Genomic DNA, 25,307 nt, shown 5'->3' on the forward strand with positions numbered 1-25,307 from the left:
TTTTCTTGCATCACTCTCATTTCCCTTTCCAATTTCTCCTTTATCTCTCTTACTTGATTTTCAAAATTCTGTTTGAATTCTTCTATGGCCTGTGACCAATTCATATTTTTCTTGGAGGCTTTGGGATGTAGGAACCAACTTTGTTATCTCGTGAGTGTATATTTCTATCTTCCTCTTCACCATAGTGATTTTCTATGGACAGAATTATTTCTGTTCACTCATTTTCCTAGCCTACTTCTTCACCTTTAACTCTTTATTTAAAGTAGGACTCTGCTTCCAAGATAGAGGGTACAGTGTCCTAAACTTGCAAAGACAAGTGAAATTTATATTGGGATGGGTGAAATTGTATAAGGTGCTAGTGGAAAATTGAGAGAAACCTGTGCTAATTGCAAAGGAGCAAAATTAATCTGCAAAGGAGCAAAACTAAAGGCACTCCTTTACTAAACTACTAAAAGCATTACTAAAAGCAGAGTATCATAAGCTAGGTATATCCTTTGTTCCTGACTGCAATGGCACAAAAGCAAATAAAAATTCAGTGAAAGTAAAAAAAAAACTGATAATAGGCAGATGAATGGACCATTCTCCTATCATGTTAACCTTTTTGCTTAGAGAGTGCAGTGGAAAAGTTCCTAGATATGGGGATCAGTAAACTTAGGTTCAAATCCTTCCATCTAGCTAAGTTTCCAACCTTAGACTTATCTTTGACTCTTCACTTATCCTACTTCCTATGTTCTACTGGTTGCTAAGTCATATTAATTCTGCCTTTACAATACTTTTTTTATATCTGTCTCCTTTTTTCCTACTCCCTTAGCCTCCATTCTCATTCAGGCCTTATACTACTGCAGTAACTTTCTTTTCTTTTTTTTTTAAATAAAATTTATAATATCTTTTTTTTATATCACCTATGTTTCTCCTAACTTTCCTCTCCCTCTCAGAGCATTCACATATAACAAAAAAAATTTTCTTTTAATATTATTTTATTTTTTCAAGTATATGCAGATAGTTTTCAAGAGTCACTTTTGCAAAACCTTGGATTTCAAATTTAATACAAAATATTTTTAAGGGAAAAAAACTAGGAAAAGATGAAGAAAAAAATGAGCAAAACTAATTCGGTGCATTGAAAAAGTTTGAAAACATAAGCATTGTTCTGAACTCACAGATATACCACCTTTGCAAAGGAGTGAGAGGGGGAGGTGTTATATAATTTCTTGGGACTATGCTTGTTCTTAAAAAGTTTCTGCAGCATTCTTTTGAAAAATAACAACTTTTAATTGATATCCTTTGATTTTTTTTCTTTTTTTTTCTTTCTTTTTTTTTTTTTTTTTGCAACATTAGGATTTCTCCTAATTAGGATCTTTCTCTCTCCACCTCAGAATCATGCCATATGCCTTTTTTTTTTTCTTAATAATGGTTTATTTTTTTCAAATAAATGCAGATAGTTTTCAGTATTCACTTTTGCAAAACCTTATGCTTCAAGTTTTTCTTCCTCTCCCCTTCCATCCAAGAAATCCACTATCATATAATTTTTTTTTTAAAGAAAAAGAGGAAGAAGAGAAAATAACCAGGAAAACTGATTAGCACATTGAAAAACTCTGAAAATATATTCAGTGTTCCATTCTTCTTGTACTTCTTTAGAGGAGCAAAATTAGGTATTTTGTTATGATATCTTCTTTGGGTCTGTGCTGCTTTCTTGCAATTTTACAATATTCCCTTTTTATAGTTTTAAGGTTATTCTTCCCATTTATATTGTTGTTAAGATATATATTGTTTTCTTGTTGCCTTCACTTTATAATATTTCATATAAGTCTTTCTGTATTTCTTGGTATTCATCATATTTATAATTTCTTAGAGTAATAATCCATTACATTCACATGCAACAATGTGTTCATCCATTGCTCGTTCTGTGGGCATTTGCTTTAATCCAGTTCTTCTGCAATAGCTTTCTATTTTGTGTCTCCACCTCCAGTCTCTACCTTCTTTTTTCCATGCTTCACTTAATTGCCAAAGCAATGTTTCTATAGCAGAAAATGCCACTTCCCTGTGCAGAAAACTTCTAGGATTAAACACAAATCACTTGGATTTAAAGCCTTTTACAATAATTTGGCTCTTTTCCACACTTCTTAGGGTACTGCACAAACTTAGCCTCTTTGCTGTTTGTCACACATGACATTTCATCTTCTAGTTTGATGCCTTTGCTTAAGTTATCCTTTCTTCTTGGAATATATATCCCTTTCCCTTTCACTTTAGAGTCTCTGACCTCTTACAAAGATCAAATCAAGAATCATTTCTCATATTTTCCTCAGATCCTAGGGTATCCTCTCACCATAAACAAAATAGAACATTTTATACATATTTAATAAGTGTGTGTTTTGTTACACTTCATTCAGGTATAAGCTTTGTGAGAACAGGACCTGTTTCATTTTTAATCTTTGTATCTCTCCTACATAACCTGTTGTTTGGTATGTAATAGGTGCTGAATAAATGCTTGTTCTAAAATTCTGAATGTATCATTTATGAGCTGTGTGATCTTGAGTAATTTTCTTCCCAGCATCAGTTTTCTTTTTTACATAAGGAGCAGGTCACACTAGAATGCATCTTTAAGATCCCTTTTACATTTGGCCTAGAAGATAGTTTAGGATTTTCCCTCCTATTTTACCTTCTGCTGCCATCATGTGGCTATTTCATTAAAAGTACCAAACTTTGAAAACAAATTGTGCTCTCTTCTGCTGCTTTAGAGAAGACTAAGTCATTATAGGCAGGGTCTAATCATAGGACCAAAGGAAGTTTGTTTCAGATTTTCAGAGGTTAAAAATAAGAATTAATTTAAATTAAAAAAAAAAAAAAAGAATTCATAGGATCGTAAAATTTGGTCTCTTTGAAGTTACATAGGCCAAACCTTTCATTTTTCAGATGAGTAAACTGAGGCTCAAAGTGAAAAGTAACTTGTCTTCAGACAGAGCTAGTAAGTCCAGTTCCAACATTCAATTTATTATATGATGTTGCCATACTTATTTTTTAATGAAGATAAATCAACTAAAATAAGCATTTTCATATACTCAGTAGGTAAGAAAAAATTTGAACAGTTTAGTAATGTGGGGGCCTTATTTCCAAATTGCCTTTTAGAATCTAAGCAAAACTAGTTTTTTGGAATAAAAGAATTTTGCTATTGGAAGAAATTGGAAATTGGAAACATTTGAACCTTGGATCAGTGTTAATACCATTACTGCCAAGAAAAAAAAAATTTTTTTATTGTAGCTTAAGACTCTTGATTGCTAAATATGTAGGTTCTGTAGAGTAGTGTGCTGATACTGAGATCTGTGTTATACTGGCAGTATTGTATTCTTAAAAAATAAAAAAAAAGAGGGACAGCTAGATGGCACAGTGGATAGAGTACCAACCCTGAGGTCAGGAGGACCTGAATTCAAATATGGCCTTAGACACTTAACACTTCCTAGATGTGTGACCCTAGGCAAGTCACTTAATCCCAGTTGCTTTAGCAAAAAAATAAAAACAGAAAAGAAACTTAGGGTTTCCATGAAAAAAGCCAGTATTAGAAAGATGGAAAAATGTTCTGGTCACACTTAAAAGAATTTATTAGGAATTATACCATCAATTCTAAAATGGTCACTGTGAAACTGTTTGTTTTCTAAATAGGAAGCAAGAGTTGATACAGTGGATTTTTAATGGAAATTCTTTAGATCTTGTGGGTTAAAGCGGGGTTCCTGCTTATTTATTTCATAGGATTATAGATTTAGAACTGGAAAAGACCTTTGAACCCATTAAGTCCAACTTCCTCATTTTAATTAAAAAAATTTTTAAATATTTAATTAATTGTATTCTGAACTTACATTTAAAAATGGGGATTGATTACTATCCTTATTAGTATTTTTGGTTTTGGGTTTTTGTTTTCTTGTTTTTACAGAAATAGATGTTCAAAGGTTTATGTATTGATGACATTTTCATTTTTTGCAAAAGTAGTTCAATTGAAACAAAAAGTATTAATATATATATAAAACATATAATATAAATATTTATTTTCCAGATTCAGTGATCTCAGTAGAAAGTTATATATTGTAATTTAATTTTTATTTTCAATTCTTTTATATGCCAATGTGCTTTTATGCTTTTACTTTAAAAATTTTAAATAGAATTTTTACTTAGTTACAATACAAGAAAAATTTTAGCATTTATTTTTTAAATTAATTTTATAATTATAATTTTTTTTGACAGTACAGATGTATGGGCAATTTTTTTACAACATTATCCCTTGTACTCACTTCTGTTCCGAATTTTCCCCTCCTTCCCTCCACCCTCTCCCCTAGATGGCAGGCAGTCCCATACATGTTAAATGGGTTATAGTATATTCTGGATATAATATATGTGTGCAGAACCAAATTTCTTATTGCATAGGAAGAATTGGATTTAGAAGGTAAAAATAACCTGGGAAGAAAGACAAAAATGCAAACAGTTTACACTAATTTCCCAGTGTTTCTTTTCTGGGTGTAGCTGATTTTCTCCATCATTGATCAATTGGAACTCAATTAGATCTTCTTTTTGTTGAAGATATCCACTTCCATCAGAATACATCCTCATACAGTATCATTGTTGAAGTGTATAATGATCTCCTGATTCTACTCTTTTCACTCAGCATCAGTTGATGTAAGTCTCTCCAAGCCTCTCTGTATTCATTCTGCTGGTAATTTCTTACAGAACAATAATATTCCACAACATTCATATACTATAATTTACCCAATAATTCTCCAATTGATAGACATCCATTCATTTTCCAGTTTCTAGCCACTACAGAAAGGGCTGCCACAAACATTTTGGCACATCCAGGTCCCTTTCCCTTCTTTAGTATTTCTTTGGGATATAAATAAGCCCAATAGTAGCACTGCTGGATCAAAGGATATGCATAGTTTGATAACTTTTTGGGCATAATTCCAGATTTTTAACATTCATTTTTACAAGATTTTGAGTTCTAAATTTTTCTCTCTTCCTTTCCTTCTGCCTTCTGAAGATGTTGTTTATATATGTGCTATCATGTAAAACATATTTCCATATTAGTCACAGTTTTTAAAAAAAGAAGCAAGTCAAAAGAAAAAAAACAAACCGAGAAAGATTAAAGTAAGTGAAAAAAAAATGCTTTGATTTGCATTGAGTTCTTTATCTTGTTCTGGATAGCATTTTCCTTCATGAGTTCTTTGTATTATCTTGGATTATTGTGTTGTTGAGAAGAGCTGAGTCAGTTGTAGTTGATCATCACACAGTATTGCTGATACTGTGTACAATGTTTTCCTCTTCTGGTCATTTAATTTTCCATTAGTTTGTACAAGTTTTTCCATATTTTTTGTAATCTTCCTGTTCATTATTTTTTATTATACAGTATTATTCCATTACATTCATTTGCTTGTTCAGCCATTCTCCAGTTGATGAGCGTTCCTTCAATTTCCAGTATTTTCCTACTTCAAAAAGACCTATTATAAATATTTTTTCATATGTAGGTCCATTTCCCTTTTTTATAGTCTCTCAGGGATTCAGTAGTGACATTGCTGGGTCACAGGTATACATAGTTTGATTGCCCCTTTGGGCATAGTTCTTCTACATTGCTCTCTAGAATAGTTGGCTAAGTTCACAATTCCACCAATAGTGTAGTAGTGTCCTAATTTTTCCCATTTTCTTTCTTTTTTCAATATTAATATGATCTGTTATGTTTCTGATAATTCAGATAACATACTTGATTATGGTGCACAGTTGTCTTAGCCTTCTTACTAATATATATATTTTCAATATTCATTTGAATATTGCATCAATGTTTGTAATGGATATTACTCTAATTTTCTTTTTCCATTTTGTTTCTTTCTGGTTTGTGTCACAATCATATTTATGCCATGGAAGAAATTTGATAGGATCCTTTTTTTTTTTTACTATTGCAAACTGTTAGTATAATATTGGAATTAATTGTTCTTTGACTTTTTGGTAGAACTCACTTATAAATCCATTTCATCCTGATTTTTTTTTTTTTTTTTTTTGCATTATTACATTTATGCATTATTTGTTTTTTTTTCTGTAATGGAATTGTTTAAATTAAATATTCTTATTCTAGTAATCATCTATTTTATTTGTTAGACACAATAGTTTCATAATTTTTAAACTTCTTTTTTGACTAATTCTTCCATTTTATTTTTATCTTGGCAATTTAGTTTTCTCTCTTTTATTATTTATTAAGGTGAACTAGTTAGACTTAGCTATTCCCCTCTCCCTAAAAAAATGCTAGATCCTAATTTTACTTATCAATCTCCTTTTTTTAACTTTAAAATTTTATTTGTCCTCTTTCATTTTCAGAATTTCTGTTTTGGTGTTTAGTTTGAGATTTTTGCCTAGTTGATTTTTTAGGTTTTTTTTTTTTTTTTTTTCCCCTAAGTCCATATGCCCAATTAATTGATCTGTTTTTCCTTCTTTTGTGATAAAAGTGTTCAGAGCTATAAATTTTCCCTTGGGACTGCTTTGATTGCATCTTAAAAGTTATGGCTTTATTATATCATTGTTGACATTTTCTCTAATGAAGGATATCTATTGTTTCTTTCAGTTGTCCTTTCATCACTAATTTTTCAGTTCATAAGCTTTTATTTTTCTCTTCCTCCAACTTGGGTGTCTGCTTAGAGGAAAAAAAAAGAAAGGAAAAAAATCTTTGCTATATAAATATTCTTAGTTAATGCAAAACAAATATTCATATTAGTTGTCTCCAAAAAAATGTATGCTTCATTTTACATATTTTTTAACTTCTTTGTCTTCATTGGTCATCTGGAATCATGATTGGCCATTATACTGGGCATGATTCTTAAGTCTTTCAAAATTGCTTTTTGCAATATTATTGTTACAGTGTAAAAACTTCTAATTCTGTTCTCTTCCCTGTGCCTTAGATCATTCAGATCTTACCAGTTTTCTCTGAAACTGTCTCATTTATCATTTCTTAAAAGTACAATGATATTCCATGCCATTTACATACCACAATTTGTTGGTCATCCTTTTTGTTCCAGTTCTTTGCCTCCACAATAAGAACTGTTATAAATATTTTTGAATTTTTAGGATATTTTACTCTTTCTGGATTTTGTTGAGGCCCAATAGTAGTGTCAAAAATTTAATGACTTTTTGGACATAGTTTAAAATTATTTTCCAGAATGACTGGACCAGTTCATAGTTATAGTATGCCCATTTTTCTATGTCCCCTTCAACATTTATTATTTATCTCATTTAAAAATCAATTTTGCCAGTTTGCGAATTTTACCATTTCACACGTGTTGGCATGAAATGACACCTCAAATCTTTAATTTTGAATGCTTTTTTCAATAGCTCTTTAAAATATATAATTATTATTGATATGATCAGTAATAGATGTGTTGGAAATTTCAATTTTTCTGAGTTTATGAAGTGTTTATGTTGTAAAGGTGCCATATACAAGTGAGATATGTATATGTATGTGTGTGTATTTATATGCATGCATACATACATATACACCCTTCTTTTTCCATTCAATAATTGATTCAATTATTATATCCAAAAATTTAAAAATTCTGTTCAAATCCTTAACTTTTCTGCTTATCTTCTTGTTAGATGTATATCATTCTGAAAAGGGACACATTCAGGTTCCCAACTATTATAATTTTACCATCTGTTTCCCCCTGAAATTCAATTAACTTTTCCTATAAGTAGGTAAATGCTATGACATCTGGAACATACAAATACACACACACACACACACACACATACACACACACACTCAATTTCATTTCATTATTTATAGGGCCCTTAAATATAAACTAGTGTGCTGGTTTATCTCTTTTAATCAAATATGTTTTTACTATTGTCTGAGTTCATGGTTACTATATTTGCTTTTTGGGGTTCATGCAAAATCTAATAGATTTTGCTTCAGTACCTTATTTTGAATTTGTTTGAATCTTTGTTTTAAATATGTTTCATGTTTCTGTTGAATTCTGTTTTCTAATTCATTCTGCTACCCTACTCTATTTTAGGGATAAATCCCATTTACATCCATTATTGTGACTGGTAATTGTATATTTCCTTCTGCTCTATTCTATTTCATTCTTTACCTTGGCTTCACACTTTATTAAAAAAAAAAAAAGAAAAGAGGGTGCCAAAAGATATATACTTAACAGTTGTGCTCTAGAGATCACTATTGATATATGATCTACTTGTGTCCTATTTTTCCTTTTCTCTTCATTTAGCCATCTTCCCTAATCTTTTACATGTGAACAACCGAGGCCCAGAGAATCTAGATGATTTGCCCAGATTGTACAAGAAATAAGTAGCAAAGGTAGAACTTCAACTTCCCTCACTCTAAACCCAGAACTCTTTCTACTGGATCATGCTGATTCTTTTCAGTGCATAGAATGAATCATGAAAGATTACTTTAGTTATTTAAGTGGATACCATTTTGTTTTCTTTAATCTAGGGATGTTTGGTTTGATCATGAAGTTGAGAAAACTTAGGGGAAGTGAGAAAGGGGATATATGATTGGTGTTTTTGAGTACTAAAAGGATTAATACAGAGGTAATAGTGGGTAGATTTTTTTTTCTTGCCTCCCAAAGCAAAAATTTGGAATCCAAATATGAATACTTGGAATTTTTGTCTTGAAGTACCTTTGTTTAGTATATAGTCTCAGGTGGCATGCAGAGTTTAGTAGATGAGGTCCATAATTAACTTTTTTCTCCTCAACATAGCTAAATGATTTCAGTAGAAAGAAGAAAGTACGCTGCTTTTTCTGTGTACTTAATGCTATTCTGGAGTGATAATTGTATTCTGGCTTTCTCTGTTGCAGGTGAATATAGAAGGCAAAGCTTGCCCTATTTCACTCCTACAGATGGCTTCCCCAACAGGCCGTTGCATCTTACTTCGTCTTCCTAAGTTGATCTCTGGTAAAGCAGCACTCCCCCAAACCTTATTGGATATCTTGGAAGACAGCAAAATCTTAAAAGTTGGGGTTGGGTGTCGGGAAGATGCCAGCAAGTTGTTTCAGGACTATGATCTCACTGTTAGAGGGTGTCTTGACCTTCGAAATCTAGCCATGAAACAGAGGTATGTATATTTGTGTATGCTGCTATTCCTGTAGTCAGGGGCTCTCAAATGTGTTAGTAGAAACAATGGTATTTTGAAGATGATTGCTAGAACATCTGGAATTCTTAACAAGAGTCCTAGGAAGCCTGGAGAATTCTCGCCAGAAAATGAAAATTTGAGAAGAAAGAAATATTTCATCTTCCAAGAAAACCTCAATTACTGTAGAAATAAAGCTTGTTAATGAAGTGGTAGAGTGTCAGTTTAGTCCAGGGTGCTAGAAAATCTTGGCCTTGATATGGGTATATTTCTCTTTCCATTGGAAATTTTTTTTTTCCTTTTAGACTTTTTATTCCAGCTCTCTATTTAATTTAGTTTCTTCCTGGTAGATGGAAATATAAAAGCATTCCTCTCTTGATGGTAGCTAAGACTCAGGCAACCAGCTTCTCCTGTACTAATTGTAACCAAGAAGAGGTTGGATTTAATTTAAAACTAAATCTGTGCTTTCTTATTTTCATGTAAATGTAGAATGTGAAATGCTGAATTTCAAATCTTATAATTTGGTTTATATGGTTGAAGCTCTTGCTATATGTTTATTTTTAATCTTTGAAGGAAGGATAGCTTTTAATTATTCTTGATTGGATTCTGCTCAGTTTTTCAAGTTTATTACATTTTAAAAATTCATTTAGTAACTGGAAGGCTAAATGGTTCTTTTTGTAATAATTTTCTGCTACTATTAGTCTTATTTTGGATGCATTTTAGGAACTGGAACAAATGAGCCTGGCCCTATTTTTCCATAACAAACTGCACATTTTTTGATGGAATAATTTTTTTAAATAATAGTTTTTTTATGCTGAGTGAAATGAGCAGGACCAGGAAATCGTCATATACTTCAACAACAATACTATATGATGAACAATTCTGATGGATGTGGCCATTTTCAACAATGAGATGAACCAAATCGGTTCCAATAGAGCAGTAGTGAACTGAACCAGCTACACCCAGCGAAAGAACTCTGGGAGATGACTATGAATCACTACATAGAATTCCCAATCCCTCTAATTTTGTCCGCCTGCATTTTGGATTTCCATCACAGGCTAATTGTACACTATTTCAAAGTCTGATTCTTTTTGTACAGCAAAACAACTGTTTGGACATGTATACATATATTGTATTTAATTTGTACTCTTTAACATATTTAACATGTATTGGTCAACCTGACATCTGTGGGGGGGAAAGGGGGGAAGGGGGGGAAGTATTAGAACAAAAGATTTGGCAGTTGTCAATGTTATAAAATTACCCATGCATATATCTGGTAAATAAAAACTATTAAAATATATATAAAAAATAATAATAGCTTTTTTACTTTCAAAATGTATGCAAAGATAGTTTTCAATATTCACCCTTCTAAAATCTTGTGTTCCAAATTTTTCTCCATCTTTTCCCACCTTTTCCCTCCCCTAGAGAGCAAGAAAGCCAATATATGTTAAACATCTTAAATTCTTCTATACATATTTCTACATTTATTATGCTGTACAAGAAAAATCAGATCAAAAGGGAAAAAAATGAGAAAGAAAAATACTAGCAAATAAACAAACAAACAAAAAAATGGTGATAATATTGCTTTGATCCATAGTCAGACTCTACAATCCTTTCTCTGGGTGTAGATGACTCTCTCCATCACAAGCCTATTGGAATTGGCCTGAATCATCGCAATGTTGAAAAGAGGGTGATATTTTTTAAAAATTTGTAACTTTTGACTTTTTTTACTTTACTTTTCCAAAAAAAATTCATTCTGAATTAAAATACACAAAAAAATCATTAATATGTACATCATGAAACATAAAGGAAGATTGTGTATAAAATTATGAAATCTTGACTTTATATTACTTCAAAAATTATGTAACAAATTTTGCATATTATTTTCAAAACTATGATGTTTGTGTTTTCTCCTGAACTTCTGTTTTTTCTCTACTATACATTTAAAAAATGTTTTAGTGCCCCTCTTTGGCTAACCCTCTCCATTAAAAATTGAGGTGAAAAAATTTCGTGTGCAACAAATTAGACACAACAAATCTACATAGTAGCTATGTTAAAAAAAAAATATATATATATATATATCTTTCTTCACCTCAAGTCCATTACTTGTGTCAAGAAGTGGTAACAATGCCTTACAGTATTTTCTAGAGACATGATTGATCATTGATCAGAGATCTCAAATTTTTCAAAATTGTTATTCTTGCAGTATTTTTGTCATTATCTAAAGTCTCCTGATTATGTTCATTTTGCCATGCAGTAATTGATACTACCCAGGATTATGTTTCTTTCTTTTGTCATTTCATGTAGTGCAGTAATATTTCATTATGTTCGCATATATCACAGTTTATTCAACTATTCTCCAATTCATAGGTATCTCCTTAAATTCTAATTCTCTTTTTTTCTTTTCCCTGCCCTTTTAAAAAAAATATTTCCATCAGGATCAGGAAGTTTGTTTTACTTTTTTTGTTTTGGCTTTTCCTTCCCAGTATTTTATTCCTTCTCAGATGTTTCCTTCCTTATCGCTTGTTTCAATGTTGAGTTTGGCATATTTCTATAATAAACCTTTCTATAATACCTCTTTGCATATAGAATTTAACACTCCTTTGTCCACATTAGGTAAGAGTGAGGTTGCTCTCCTTACCCCCTCCATGTTGTATATTCTTTTGTCATGCGCTCCAATTAAGAGAAATAGCAAGTTCAACCCCCTTTTTTGTCTTTTATATACTAGTGTATTTCTTTTACCTTCCCTTTTCTTTCCCCTCTTAAAAACCTTCCAACCAGAGCCAATCAAATTCTTGTCCTTTTCCGTTTTTTTTTTTTTAATTCCTTCAAAATTTTTTGAGACATAAAGGTTCTCAAGTCTCTTTTCATTTCCTACATTAGAGTGTTAGCACTTCATCATTATATAGTCCCAGTTATTTAAAAAAAAGAAAGAAAAAGGCATCTGATTAAAGGTTTTCAAATTTTTAAATTTTTTTTTTAATTTCAAAGAGTTAGAAACAACATACAAGTCCAACAACAAAGGAATAGTTAAATTGTATTATATTAATGAAATGAAATTTACTAGAATACTATTAAAGGCTATCACTATGAGGAATACAAAGAAATCTGAAAATATGTTGATGAAAGGATACAAAGTAAAAAAATACTCAGAACTGAGAAGATATTATGACCATATAATAGGAAAACATTAATGAAAATGAATAAAAAGAATCCTGTTGGGAATTTAACGGGAGTATCTGAAAAAATATTATACTCCATAATTTGAAATGAACACATTTAAAGATAGATTTAGTTGTTTGCATTCATGTTTAATCTTAAATTTTTGAAAAAAAAATACTTCTTTTAAAAGATAAAAAAAATGAGAATTTACCTCAGACATCCCATCTCTTAATTATCCATTATGCATCTGATATTAATCAACTCATCTTAATCTTTTCTAAATCTATTTTCTTTCATGCTGTGTACTATTCTTGAGGTAATGTGTCCTAGAAGTATATTACCTTTCATTCTTAGTTTATTTTGTTTTCTAGAACACTTGAAACTGAGTGGTAGCCAAGTAAACACTTTAGAGAGTGTTATGCTTTATAATGTTCTTACTAGATTACCTTTGAACTCTAGGTTTTTGGTCCTATAATTAAAGGGCTATCTCCAGTTAACTGAGAAATCAATTTGTAGCTACTTATGCTTGGGGCCATTAATGCATTTATTTCTGGGCAGGAGATTAATGTTCTTTAGAAATTCCATTCAGAAGATCTTCAGGAAACAAGAAGAAACTAGGTAACCCTTTTATTTTCCTACTGGGTCTTTGGTTCCTGGTTTTATTAATTTATTTATTTATTTATTTTTAGGAGAGATTTGCTTCAGAATGGGCTTAGCTTGAAATCACTTGCTGAAACCATACTCAACTTTCCTCTCAACAAGTCTCTTCTTCTTCGTTGCAGTAATTGGGATGCTGAAGAGCTTACTGAGGAACAAGTAGGTCTTATTCCAGAACAGCTAAAAAGCAAATAATGTATGACTGTATATATATAATTTGCCATCATTGATGCACCTGGTATTCTAGTGCCAGCTCCATCACCAATTTTCTTTCTTACCAATGTGCAACTTCTATACCTTAGTTTATTCATTTGCTATTTGAAAAAAAAAATTACTTATAAAGCATTATGATGGCAGCATTACACTATGCATTTATATTGAGGTCAGCCTGCCCTTAGATACTTAAAAGAGATGAGTCTGGAAGGAAGTATGTTGTACTTATTTTATTCTACCTACTATAAAATATCACCAGTACAGAATTCTAGGGAAAACTTTACTTTAACTTGATAAAAAATTTGGATTATGAAATATTTTAAAAGAAAAACAATTTAGTATATTCAAATTAGAATTTATATAAACAAATAGAATCATAGATTTAATGTTGGAAGAGACCTTAAAAGCCATTTCGTCATCTACCCCCTCAGTTTTGCTAATAAGGGATGTGACTGAGAGATTATAAGTGATTTGTCCAAAGTTACATGTGTAGTAAATAAATAACAAAGCCAGGATTCCTTACCATGTTCTCTGACTTCAAATCCAGAGTTCTTTTTACTGTATTAAAGTATTTTAAGATAAAAGTAGATATCAAAATGTGAAACAAATAAAATAGTACAAAAATAGGCACTAAAATAAATTAAGTTACTGGAAATAATTAAACCTACATTATTCACTACTGTTAGAAATGAGTTTCATAATTAGAATTAATTGCTTTAATAAAAGACCTAGAAATTGAAGGAAGTTCTGAACTACTTAAATCCTTGGTTTGAAAAAGCTACTGATTTCTTTATGAAAATTTAAGGAGAGATTATTTTGACCTTTTAAACTCTCTCAGAATCATGGCTATCAGAGCTGAATCAACAAAGCCCCTAATTTACTCTATTTTGTTTAGTTGTTTTTCAGTTGTGTCCAACTCTTCTCATTTGGAAATTTCTTGGCAAAAATACTGGAGTAGTTTGCTATTTCCTTCTCCAGTTCATTTTACAGATGAAGAAGTTAAGGCAAACGGTTAGTGACTTATCCAGGGTCACATAGCAAATAACTATCTGAGGCTAGATTTGAATTTAGGAAGATAAAACTTCCTGATTCCAGGCCCAGCACTCTATCCACTATTTTACCTAGCTGTCCTAATTTGCTGTGTTTACCACTTCTGCAAAGGTGACTTTATTAATAGTTTCCTTCCCTAAACTTGCCTTTCTAATTGCTCTGAACTATGGCTTTTTTCCTTAGGTTGCTTATGCTGCTAGGGATGCCCAAATTTCGGTTGCTCTTTTTCTTCATCTTCTTGGATGTCCGTTGCCCATGGATTCAACCAAGAATAGGGATGTGGAAACCAGCTGGGAAAAAGTCTTGATGAAGTGCAAGGACCTTGTGGATCTCCCTTTCCATGGTAAAGGAAATAGCATCATGGGAGAAGAAAATATTGGGGAAACAGAGTCCCCAAAGAAGACAAGAAACCAGAAGTCTAGAGCTGGTAGGATGTCTTCAGGCAATCAACAAGGAAGAGATCCTAGAAAACAAAAACAGAAGTCTCTGGGCAAGGGCTATTCTGCACGGTAATTGGATATGGATCTTTTTTCTTTGGGTTCCTCAAATTAGAGATTAGATGGCATAGTTTCTAAGGAAGAGAATGGTGTTTTTCATAGAATCTGGACAGTAGCCTAAGGATAAGAAAGGATTAAGAGCTATAGGATCAAAATTCATTTGTATTTTTCCTATTGGTATTTTCAAAATTGGATTTCACATTTACATTTCCTCACATTACATTGTGCCTAACAACATTATTTGACAATAGCGTTAAGTATAAGCTCTGACTAAACAGAATATCCATATTGTGTAGACAGCTGGCCTTCAAATAAGGAATAACTGAGTTCAGATCTTATCTCTCATGAATCCTGGCTTTGTGAGGGACCATGGGGATATCACTTAACTTCTCAATGTCTTAGGCAACTTTAATACATTATGTTAGGCAAAAGAGTTGCCTTTCTCTTTTGAAAGAGGAATTTTCCTCACCAGGATTTCCTAATGCCAATGAAATCACAAGTCTAGTTAAAAAAAAAACCCAAGCAAACTAGCATTTATAGAGCACTTTCAGGTTTGCAAAGTGCTTTATAATCCTCATTTTACAGATTAATAAATGAAGACTGAGAGAGATTAATTTGACTTGTCCAGGATCACAACCAGTCAGGCCTTTCTTACTCCAAGTGTAATGTCTTGTTATCTATACCACTGATATGCTTCACAAAAATTAAACTAAATAGCACCATAATATCGTGGCACTCTGCTATATTGTAAATTGGATAGTATAATAGTGGAACTAAATGTTCCCAAATCGTTGTTTCACTTAACCCATGTTTTGTGGGAATCAATTAAGGATAGGCTCCACAACCTCATCATAATTCTTTAATAAACAGGTTTATTATTAAAATATATTTTACCTATATTATTAAATTATATTAATTAAAAATTACAGAATAAACATTTATAGTATGTCAGCATTTTCCAAGTGCTTTCCATATGTTCTCATTTGATGAGATAGAAGCATATCTGTATTTGCAGCTGGTCATGAGACTGGCACTCAAGTGACTTTAATTTGCTTCCTTCTGCCACTACAAAATAGTGAGTGTAATATTTATCTCTCATTTGTCATCTGTGGAGATAAATGAGCTACAGGGACCTGTGGTTTTCAACAGAAAGGGACTTATATGACTTACATTTGTTCTGGGTAATATCTAACTGCAAGCAAATGTTATTTTCCAGTCAATAAGAGTTTTCCTATATAATTTGTATAGCTAATGCAATGAAATGGCTAATAGGAAATTTGGAGTGGAAATTTGGTTCTTCCCCCCCCCCCCCATAGTGCTTCTAGGAATTGAATGATTAATTCAAAGCAAGAATTTCAAATCAACCCAAAGTAAATCCACATGATTCTCATTATTTTAGTTTGAGCTCTTTTAATTTGAATTTACTATATTTTGATCTCCTGAATTGAAAAGAAATGAGATTTTATCATGTATAGCTATGCACTTGTTATAGAGGGCTTAATTACTTTACCAATAAAACTAGGTTGATATTTATAATTTTTTTTTCAGATCTGTCTCCCAACAACCCCGTGTAGCAAAAATAACTATTTTGTTACGTTTTCTCTATAATTTTTCTCTAACCAAAACTGAAGAAAATATAAAACTAGAAGTCATAGCTAGAACATGGAATGACAATCAGAATCCCCAAAGATCTTTACCAGCTAGAGTAGCAATATTGTCAAACTCAAATAGAAACACATCTCTGTGGATAGCATGTTGATTTAGAAAATCTCAGATTAACATTATCTATTTTGTGTATTTTCATTTATTTTATTAAACATTTCCCAATTATATTTTAATCTAGTTTACAGTATACTCAGGAATTCCGTGGGTCACTGAGTTTGACGTCTCTGGGAAATTCAATATGAAAGTCTTATACTGACATTCAAAAAATTGGCTTCACAAGCACAGGATGGAAAAGGCATGGTTAGCTATCAGTCTCTCTGAAAAAGATCTGGGGATGATGGACTGCAGAATTAAGATGAACCATTAGTAGATGTGACTGAGAAAAACCTCACAAAATAGGGTTAATCTGTATTTGTTTAATTCTGGGTGCCATAATATAAAAAGAATATTGATAAGTTAGTATTCAGAGGAAGACAGTCAGGACAGGGAAGAGCCATGAGTCCATGTCACATGAGGGTTATTTGAAGAAACTGAGTATGGGTAGCCTACATGAGAAGGAGGTGGGGGTGGGGTGAGGGAAGAGACATGAGAGCCAATCTAAAATATTTTAAGGGTTAATGTAAGAAGAATCATATTTGTTTTGTTTTGGCCCCAGAGAGCAGATTAAGGAATAATGAATAGTAGATATATTTAGTCTTGAAATTAGAAAAAACTTTTTTTAAAAATTTTCAATAGTATTTTATTTTTCCAAATACATATATAGTTTTCAGCATTAATTTTTGTAAAATTTTGTGTTCTAAATTTTTCTCCCTCCTTCCCTCCTCATTCCCTAAGACAGCAAGTAATTTGGCATAGTTAAATATATGCAATTCTTTTAATCATATTTCCATATGTTGTGCAAGGAAAATCAAACCAAAAGGGAAAAAACCATGAGAAAGAAAAAAACAAAAATAAAAGTGGTGAAAATATTATGTTTTGATCCATATTCAGTCTCCATAGTTCTCTCTCTGGATGCACATGGCACTTTACATTTCATATGTGTTAGAATTATCTTGAATCATGATGTTGTTAAGAAGAACCAAGGCCATCACAGTTGATCACCACATAATCTTGTGTACTGCATACAATGTTCTTTTGGTTTTGTTCACTTCACTCAGCATCAGTTCATGTAAATCTTTCCAGGCTTTTCTGAAATCAGCCTGCTCATCATTTCTTATAGGACAGTAATATTCCATTATATTTGTATACTGTACCTTATTCAGATATTCCCCAATTGATGGGCATCCATTCAATTTCCAGTTAGGAAAAGCTTCTTAGCAGTATCCAAAAGTAGAATTGGTGGCCTCAGATGGTGATTGGTTCTTTCTCCCTGGAAGTCTCCAAGCCTCTGAGGACAGATGACTACTTATTAGGTCTGTTACAACAGGAATCTCATTCAGGTATGAACCAGACTGGATGACTGCTATCATTTCTTTTCTCAAATTCTGTGATTTTGTGATAGGATGTAGAAATAACTCATATTATTCTAAGGAATCTATGCAAAAATGGCTAAAACTTTATCTAGCATGTGCCTTTTTGTTCTTTTTCTTGCAGAAAATCTCCCCTCTATGACAACTGCTTCTTACACGCTCCTGATGGACAACCCCTTTGCACATGTGACAGAAGGAAAGCCCAGTGGTATCTAGACAAAGGCATTGGAGGTAGGAGTTTTAGGTGTTGAGTTGGCTTTATAACCCAGGGGTAAGGTGGGGAGTGAGAGTGATCCTGAGATGGATTGTTGAAGAATGAGGAAGGAAAAATAAGGAGATAAACAGAGGAGTCTTGAAATAATTACTAAAGTAGGCCTATCTAACCTCTGTCTATCTGGTTGAGCTGTATTCTTTTTTTGTCCTTGTTGCTTCTTTTATGTAAATCTGTCCTTGGAGTTAGTATATCATATCATATCTGGGTAAACTGACGGAAGCATCTGAAAAGGAGTATCAGAACTTCAGTTTGTGGCAGACCTGATTTCTGTAGAGTAAGATCCAGACAACTTCAGTAAGAAAGTATCCCAGGCCCAGGACTTCAGAGCCAGATCCAGGGTCCTGGCTATTTTCAAGGACATGATCTTTTTTTCAAGGATAGTGTTCTCTTCACTGGGCAATGGATTAATGAACAAACATTGATTAAGCACTATGCTAAGGTTTGTGTTAACTGATAAGGACACAAAAAGAAAGGAGAGATAACCCCTGTTCTCAAAGGGTTCATATCTAATTGGGGCAGACAGCGTAGAGGAGGGTTCAACTACCGGGCAGATGGTGAAGGCTGGAAATCCATAGAATACATTAGCAAGTCAGATGGCAATGCCTAGGAGTCTGAAGGATATGTAACAATGTAGATACTAAGATAAGTAATCCAATTTTAAAGCTTCTTTCTTTCTTTTTGAAGAGCTGGTGAGTGAAGATCCTTTTGTGGTCAAGCTGCAATTTGAGCCATCAGGCCGACCTGAATCCCCAAAAGATTATTATCTGATGGTTAAGGAGAACCTTTGTGTAGTATGTGGCAAGAGAGAATCTTATATACGGTGAGTTTGGAACTTCCTGGGCCACTGGCCTCTAGTCAAATGAAGTTATATGTGTACATTAGCAATGCAGAATTGTGTCCCTTTCCTCTAGACTGTCAACAACCGCTGACGATCTTGTCCTTAGTGGCTTTCATCTCTCTCTTGGGGTTACAAAACCTTCAATAGGAAACTCCCTGCATCTGGGGAACTAGGCCCTGCTTCACTTTTCTTGTGTCCACAACAGGGAGAGAAGCCCTTACTGTTACAATTAGATTAGAAGTATTCCTTAAAGCTCCCTTCATTCAGGAAGGAAATAATGGATAGCTTGCCTATAAATTGCCTGGTTCCTCACACCCTTTTTATTTGCTTCTCCTTATAGTGATCCTAAAAACAATTTGGGTCTTAAATTTTGTTTTTAGAAAACTTTTCCAGATTACTTTAGTGTATTCTGGGTGGTATGTCTTTTGGGGTTAGGTTTTTTAATATATCCTTTGGCAGTGAAGTTGAGCAAAAGATGTTTTTTTCTTAGCTTTGTGGTATGACACTCCATAAATCACTTTCATCCTATTTGAGAGCTGGGACTGAAATTTGTGGCTACTACAAAACTTCTCAAAAAATGGTTGATCTTAGAAAACAACAGCAAATCTTAATGAATGAATAAAATATAACCCCTGTATGTAAAATCTTCCCCTGATAAAAGAAACTGCTTTTTTTCAAGACTCCCAGGGTATAATTGCTTCATAGACTTATAGTTAAGAGAGATATTGGAGTTCATATTTCTCCTTTGTTTGGAGCATGAATTTCTCTTATGGTATTGCCATCATGTAGTCTTTACCTCTGCTGATGGTAATGAGGGAAAGGAAAGGGGGAACCCCATTTGCCGGCACATAGATAATAAGATAATCCCATGAGGCACAGTGTCTCCTGTAAAATGAATTTACAAGCCCGAAAACCTAGATTGAAAATAAAAGGTTTATTGTAGTAATTTGGAAGTAAATCTCAGAAAGACGCCAGGACCACAAGTGGCCGCTGGGAGGGCAGGAACCCCTACATGGCTGGAAGGATACCATGTGTTGGTGGGAGGGCTCTTGCCAAGAGGGCTTGGCCCTTTTTATATCTAGAAGATGATGGGCAGTACCCCTAAGTTCTGGGCAGGCTTTTCAGTTAGCTCAGAACAGGTGAGGGCTGGGGGAAGCTGAGCTGATAGTGGGGCTGGGCCCAGATATTCAAAGGGTGCCTTTGATTTGTGAATCAAGGTCAGCCATGGGTTGGGCAATTAGAAAGGAATCTTAAAGGGACCTCAACCCTCATCAATGGGGCATGTACTGGTTTATAAAGTAGCTTGTTCAGTTTTGGAACAATGCTAATCATGAGCTCAAATCTTCCCCCACTTCTGCCCTTTATTCAAGTTCTACCTTATGAATCTAAGCAGTCAGGTGATGCCTTTTCCGGGAAGAGATTGTTTACTGCATGGTGCTCTGAAAAAAATGATTTTAAAAAAGAAAATTTAGAACAAGCGTATTAGTCTTATACCTTACCATATACATGCCATATAGCATCTCTCTTTCTTCCCTCAATGTTAAAGATCATTTGAAAACATTTTCATTCCCCAAGAGTCTTCTCTAATTCATCCAGTATTTGCATATAAGACTCCATGTTAGGCAGTGGAGATAAAAAGATCAGCTAGATCCTACTTTCAAGAAGCTTTTCAAGAGGCCTACCTCGCTCTCCTGTGATTAATGAATGAAGTCAGAAAGGATATTATCTGTAATTTAAGATCATTCTACTGGTAAGGTTGTTATAATTATATCTGAAATTTTATAGTACATTAAAGTTTTCAAAACATTTAACATAATTATCTTCACTTTTTCTCCTCACAGTCCTATGCTGTGAAGTGAATACTACAAGCATCCTTCCTCATGGAAGCCTTGCCTATGGTTGCCCAACTAGTAAATGTCAATCAGGATTTGATCGTCCTGGTTTTAAGTTTATTTCTCTCTTTCTATGATCCCTTACTGGTTCTAAATATATTGAGTAGAAATTTATTGCCTGAATTATATAAATTGCCCAAGGCTCTTTGTGAGTTATTTGGAGCCCAGGATAGTTTCTATTCCTCTAGATTGTCTTTGATACCAGCTACAAATGAGGAAATCTAAGATCCTGGCAATATAGTGTTCCACATACCAATGGTGGATGTGCTTGGGGCTTGGGGTCTCATTTTAGGAAGAATGTAGTTCCCCACGAGTACCGGAGACACTTCCCTATTCAGATGAAGGACCACAACTCCCATGATGTATTACTCCTGTGTACCTCCTGCCATGCCATTTCGAATTACTATGATAACAACTTCAAACAACAGCTAGCTGGGGAGTGTGAGGCCCCAGTTAGTTCTGAAGAGGGGTTACGCTTGCTGGAAGATCCAGTTCGCCGTCAAGTACGTTCTGGGGCCAGAGCCCTGCTCAATGCTGAAAACCTGCCTGTTTATCGAAAAGAAGAACTCCTACAGGGAATCAAGGAGTTTTTTAACACAGAGACTGTCACAGACTTGATGCTTCAGGAAGCTGCAAGTTTGGAAACCAGGTACCATTTAAAGTTGCAGTCAGATATGTGATCATATTGTTGACTTAGATAAGGATAAAATAAGGATTTACTTAGTCTTTTTTATATGTAGATCTTAGAAATATTTCAGTTTGATATGGTAGGTCATGAAAAACTCAAAAAATTAAATTGAAGTTTTCCTAGAGTAGTTCCTGACTTTCCCTACTGAATATCATTATTCAATAGCACATATTTAAAATTTAAATAATTTTAAAATTCAAAATTAAAATTTTAAATTTAAATAATTTTAAAAATTAAAATTAAAATTTTAAATTTTCTTAATTTAAATATTTACAAACCTTATATTTCTAAACTTCCAGAGTCCTCATGATGCAACTACTTGCTTTTTAGTGTATCTTTTTTCTTTTTCTGCTTATTATTTCCTTAAATAATATCATCTTAAATTTATGCAATACTTTTTCTATCAGTATTTCAGTATTTTTTCATCTATTGTCTGATTTTAAAAAAAATTCTCACAACAACCTATAAGGTATTGTTGCCATTTTATGGATAAATTAAACCAACGAATTTAGACAAATGTGATAAAATATAGCTATTGGGACTGAATCATAGTTATTGAAAAGAAAGGAGCAGCCTCCATCCTTTCTTAAGAGGGATGTAATGGGGTACTTGGGTATGGGATGTTATCAGCAATGGTTAATGTAATAGTTTTCTCCCCCTCCCCACCTTTTTTTTTTTTTTTTTTTTTAAACAACATGTGACTCTGAATAGGGGAGAAAGGAAGGATGTATTTGGAAATGAAGATGAAAAAAGATGTCAACAAAAATGTTAAAATCATTGAATTCTTTCCTTTTTCCACAGAGGTAAATAAAATGAAGAATAGGCTTCTTTTACTAAGATTATGATGTATTTCATCATAAAGTTTTTTCTTCTATGGATTCATCCCCCAAATTCATCTTATGGGCTTGGATGGTTGAGATATTTGCAATTCAGAAGAACAACTATTTGAGAAAAAACTAAAGTGAAATAGTGAGTAGCTTTGAAAAAGCCAGAACAAAATATCTACAAAAATCTTGAGGACTCATGAATTAAAAGAGTATCTTGCTTGAGGAATAGGAATAGCAAGGAGACTAGTATCACTGGATCAAAAGGAGCATGTGTGGAGTAGAATGGGGAGGGGGGGGTTTTGCATAATACCCCTGGAGGCAAATTTATTTTAGGTGAGGTTGAGAATGCTTCTTAGGGAATATTCTTTTGAAGGAAATGGAATCTCTCTTTACATAGTACCTCCTTTGTTAATTTTTAAGACATTGTAAAGTAGGAAGGTGGCAGAGATTATTTTCTCCATTAAACCCCACCTGCTGTGATTGAAATGCTTCTTATATATATGGTTTGTGAACCTGTGTTTAAGGAAGGCTATATAGAAATGGATCATAATTTTATATAGGCTACTCTCTTGTCCAAACCGGATTCTCAGCAGAATATGTGTGGGATTAATTGCTAATAGAGTACTGTCCAGAATGGATAGATTAGGGGGTTGGTGGACTGGCATTTTCCTGGTCTGAAAATCCACTGCAAAGTAAAGATAAATTTTTTTATCAACACCATAATTTGTTTTTAAAAGTTTTATTGATTTCTTTTGGTTTTCTATGACTTTGATTTCCAAATATGTCTCATTTCCTTCCCCTTCTCAGAGAGCTGTTCCTTGTAACAAAAAATAAAAAGAAAAGAAAAGCAGTTTTAGTAAAAATTAACTGCATAGGTTTGATCTCTGATTGACGTGGTGCCCCATCATGCTAGCATTGTGTGTGTTGTGTCTTGACAGGATTGCCAATGAGAGATATGTTCCCCATGGGCTGAAGGTGGTACAATATCATGCGAAAGGTGGGTTGCGCTCTCTCATGCATCTGGAAAGTCGCTGGCGCCAGCACTTCTTGGACTCCATGAAACCCAAGTATCTGCCCCAGCAATGGTCGGTCAACCATAATCATCGAAATCTGCTCCAAAAACATGGGGATAATCTGCTGATGGAGCTGACAAGTTAGCTTCTCTCCTGACAAGAAACAGATGGAACAGGAAGAAACCGTGGGGCTATGTAAGGAGGAAGGTGCCTTTTTTTTTCTCCTCCCAACTCCCCATTTTGGGGCAGCACTAAATATTAGAGCTTCCTATGGTAAAAACTCAGAAAAACTAATCTGTGCCTCTCATAAGCCTCCCCTGATGTGATGGGGCAGGGCTTCTTAAGGATGGTGTAAGGTTTTTTCAGTACCTTGTTGAGTAAGGTCAGTTTGTCTTTCCCTTGCTCTTATTTTAGTGGACAAGGGAGACTTTTATTTGGATTTTTCTTCCCCTTTTATTACTTCTTGGAGATAAGAAATAGAGAATAAGAGACACCTGCCAAGAGTTTTTAATCTATTTATTCCCATTCTGATTCCTGTGGTCCCTGTACAAAAGGGACTGTCAGGTATAAATGGTTGATCACTTCACAGTTGAAAAGGAAGAAAAATCGTTCCCTAAGGGACTCAGGTTCATTGTCTCCAATTCAGTCTTGAAATCAAGCAACCCATTTGGAATGGGTCTTCTGCAACCCCCCTCATGGTTATAGATTAAAATAGTAACTTCTTGTTAATTTATTCTACCCTGATGCTGGAAGGGAATTATTTTTTGGCCAGAAGTTTTTTACTTGAGAGAACAGAAAGGAGAAGTAGGAGTCTTGGGTATGGCTCCTTGCAGACATCATGAAATAACCTAAATAATTTACTCTGCTTTTCTTATTCTGCTATTCCTTGCATGCATGACCCAGCCAGGTTTATAATGCAGCCCTTTTCTGATAGAGAGACTTCCCCTTTCAGGATCAAGGCATGAAATTCCTACTTCACCCCTCCTTGTCCTTTATTTCCCACCCCTACCCCCGTCTACAACAATATCTTTTTAACCTGTAATTTATCACTAAATTTGTTTGGTCAGGTTGCATATGTTTAGAACTTTAAGTGTTCAAAATAAAGTTCAAAATGTAACTTGTTAATAATTATATATTTTTCTAATTTACCAAGAAAGCTTGTTGTGGCTCGCAGCAGGCTTAGAAAGAAAAATGTGAGCAACATCCAACAAAAACTATGATTTTTGTAATTGTCTCCATATTGGTGTTGGTTGCTCCTAACATTGACAAATAAAACCTTTTCTAAATTTAAGGCTAATAGATCACATATTTATTAATTTTTTAAAAGTTTATAAATAAATCTTGTGGGGAAAAGAGAGAATTTGGAAATCCTGTCCCATAGACATTCACCACCAACCACATTTGTACACACATGTACAACCACTGCTTTAATAGCATTTATATCTTTCCTTCTGTGCTCACATTTACTTGGACATTTGCATCACAAATGCATGTTCATTTTCCCTCAATTCTGCTTACTTCTAAACACATTCTTTAGCCATAAAAAGCCAAGCAGGCACATCTAGGAACCTGAATGTGAAAGCCTTGGAAAGCATTCTTAATTGATTAAGTTACTCAGGTCCTTGTTACAGTGAAACAAGTTACTATACTATCTTGGATCAGTGTGTTGAAAAGAAAGAAATTGGGGCAGGAGTGATAACTGAAGGTATGGGGGATGAATGGATAGATGGAATGAATTTGTGATCCTTTCCTCTGGTTTGCTTTTAGCTTTAGGGAGAGACAAAAGCTGGGCCTGTATCTTATACAACCTCTTTTCTTCAGGATGTGGTAATAGCAAAGATTTGCAGCCCTATTTCAATAAATCTATCCTGAACCACCTTAGCAACTTGTTATTTAGACTTACGTTCCTTCACGACCTGCCTCCACGACCAAACCAAGCCCTTCGTGAAAA

At 33.5% G+C, this 25,307-nt stretch overlaps 1 protein-coding gene across 4 annotated transcripts in view; it reads left to right on the forward strand.

Moving 5' to 3' along the window:
• EXD2 (exonuclease 3'-5' domain containing 2) overlaps window positions 1–24,481 on the forward strand; it is a 40,635-nt gene extending 16,154 nt beyond the window's left edge. For 3 of the 4 annotated variants that reach the window (XM_074290473.1, XM_074290475.1, XM_074290474.1), the window contains exons 3-9: window positions 8,840–9,096; window positions 12,963–13,089; window positions 14,377–14,702; window positions 17,949–18,055; window positions 18,783–18,918; window positions 21,121–21,477; window positions 23,282–24,481. In XM_074290473.1, coding sequence (XP_074146574.1) covers window positions 8,840–9,096; window positions 12,963–13,089; window positions 14,377–14,702; window positions 17,949–18,055; window positions 18,783–18,918; window positions 21,121–21,477; window positions 23,282–23,501 — 1,530 coding nt within the window. In that variant the 3' untranslated portion in view covers window positions 23,502–24,481. The remainder of the gene's footprint in view (window positions 1–8,839; window positions 9,097–12,962; window positions 13,090–14,376; window positions 14,703–17,948; window positions 18,056–18,782; window positions 18,919–21,120; window positions 21,478–23,281) is intronic. The other variant, XM_074290476.1, reaches the window with a different exon arrangement.
• Window positions 24,482–25,307: the final 826 nt, after the last annotated feature.

The sequence above is a fragment of the Sminthopsis crassicaudata genome, chromosome 2 (assembly GCF_048593235.1).
Source record: "Sminthopsis crassicaudata isolate SCR6 chromosome 2, ASM4859323v1, whole genome shotgun sequence".
Classification (NCBI taxonomy): Eukaryota; Metazoa; Chordata; class Mammalia; order Dasyuromorphia; family Dasyuridae; genus Sminthopsis; species Sminthopsis crassicaudata.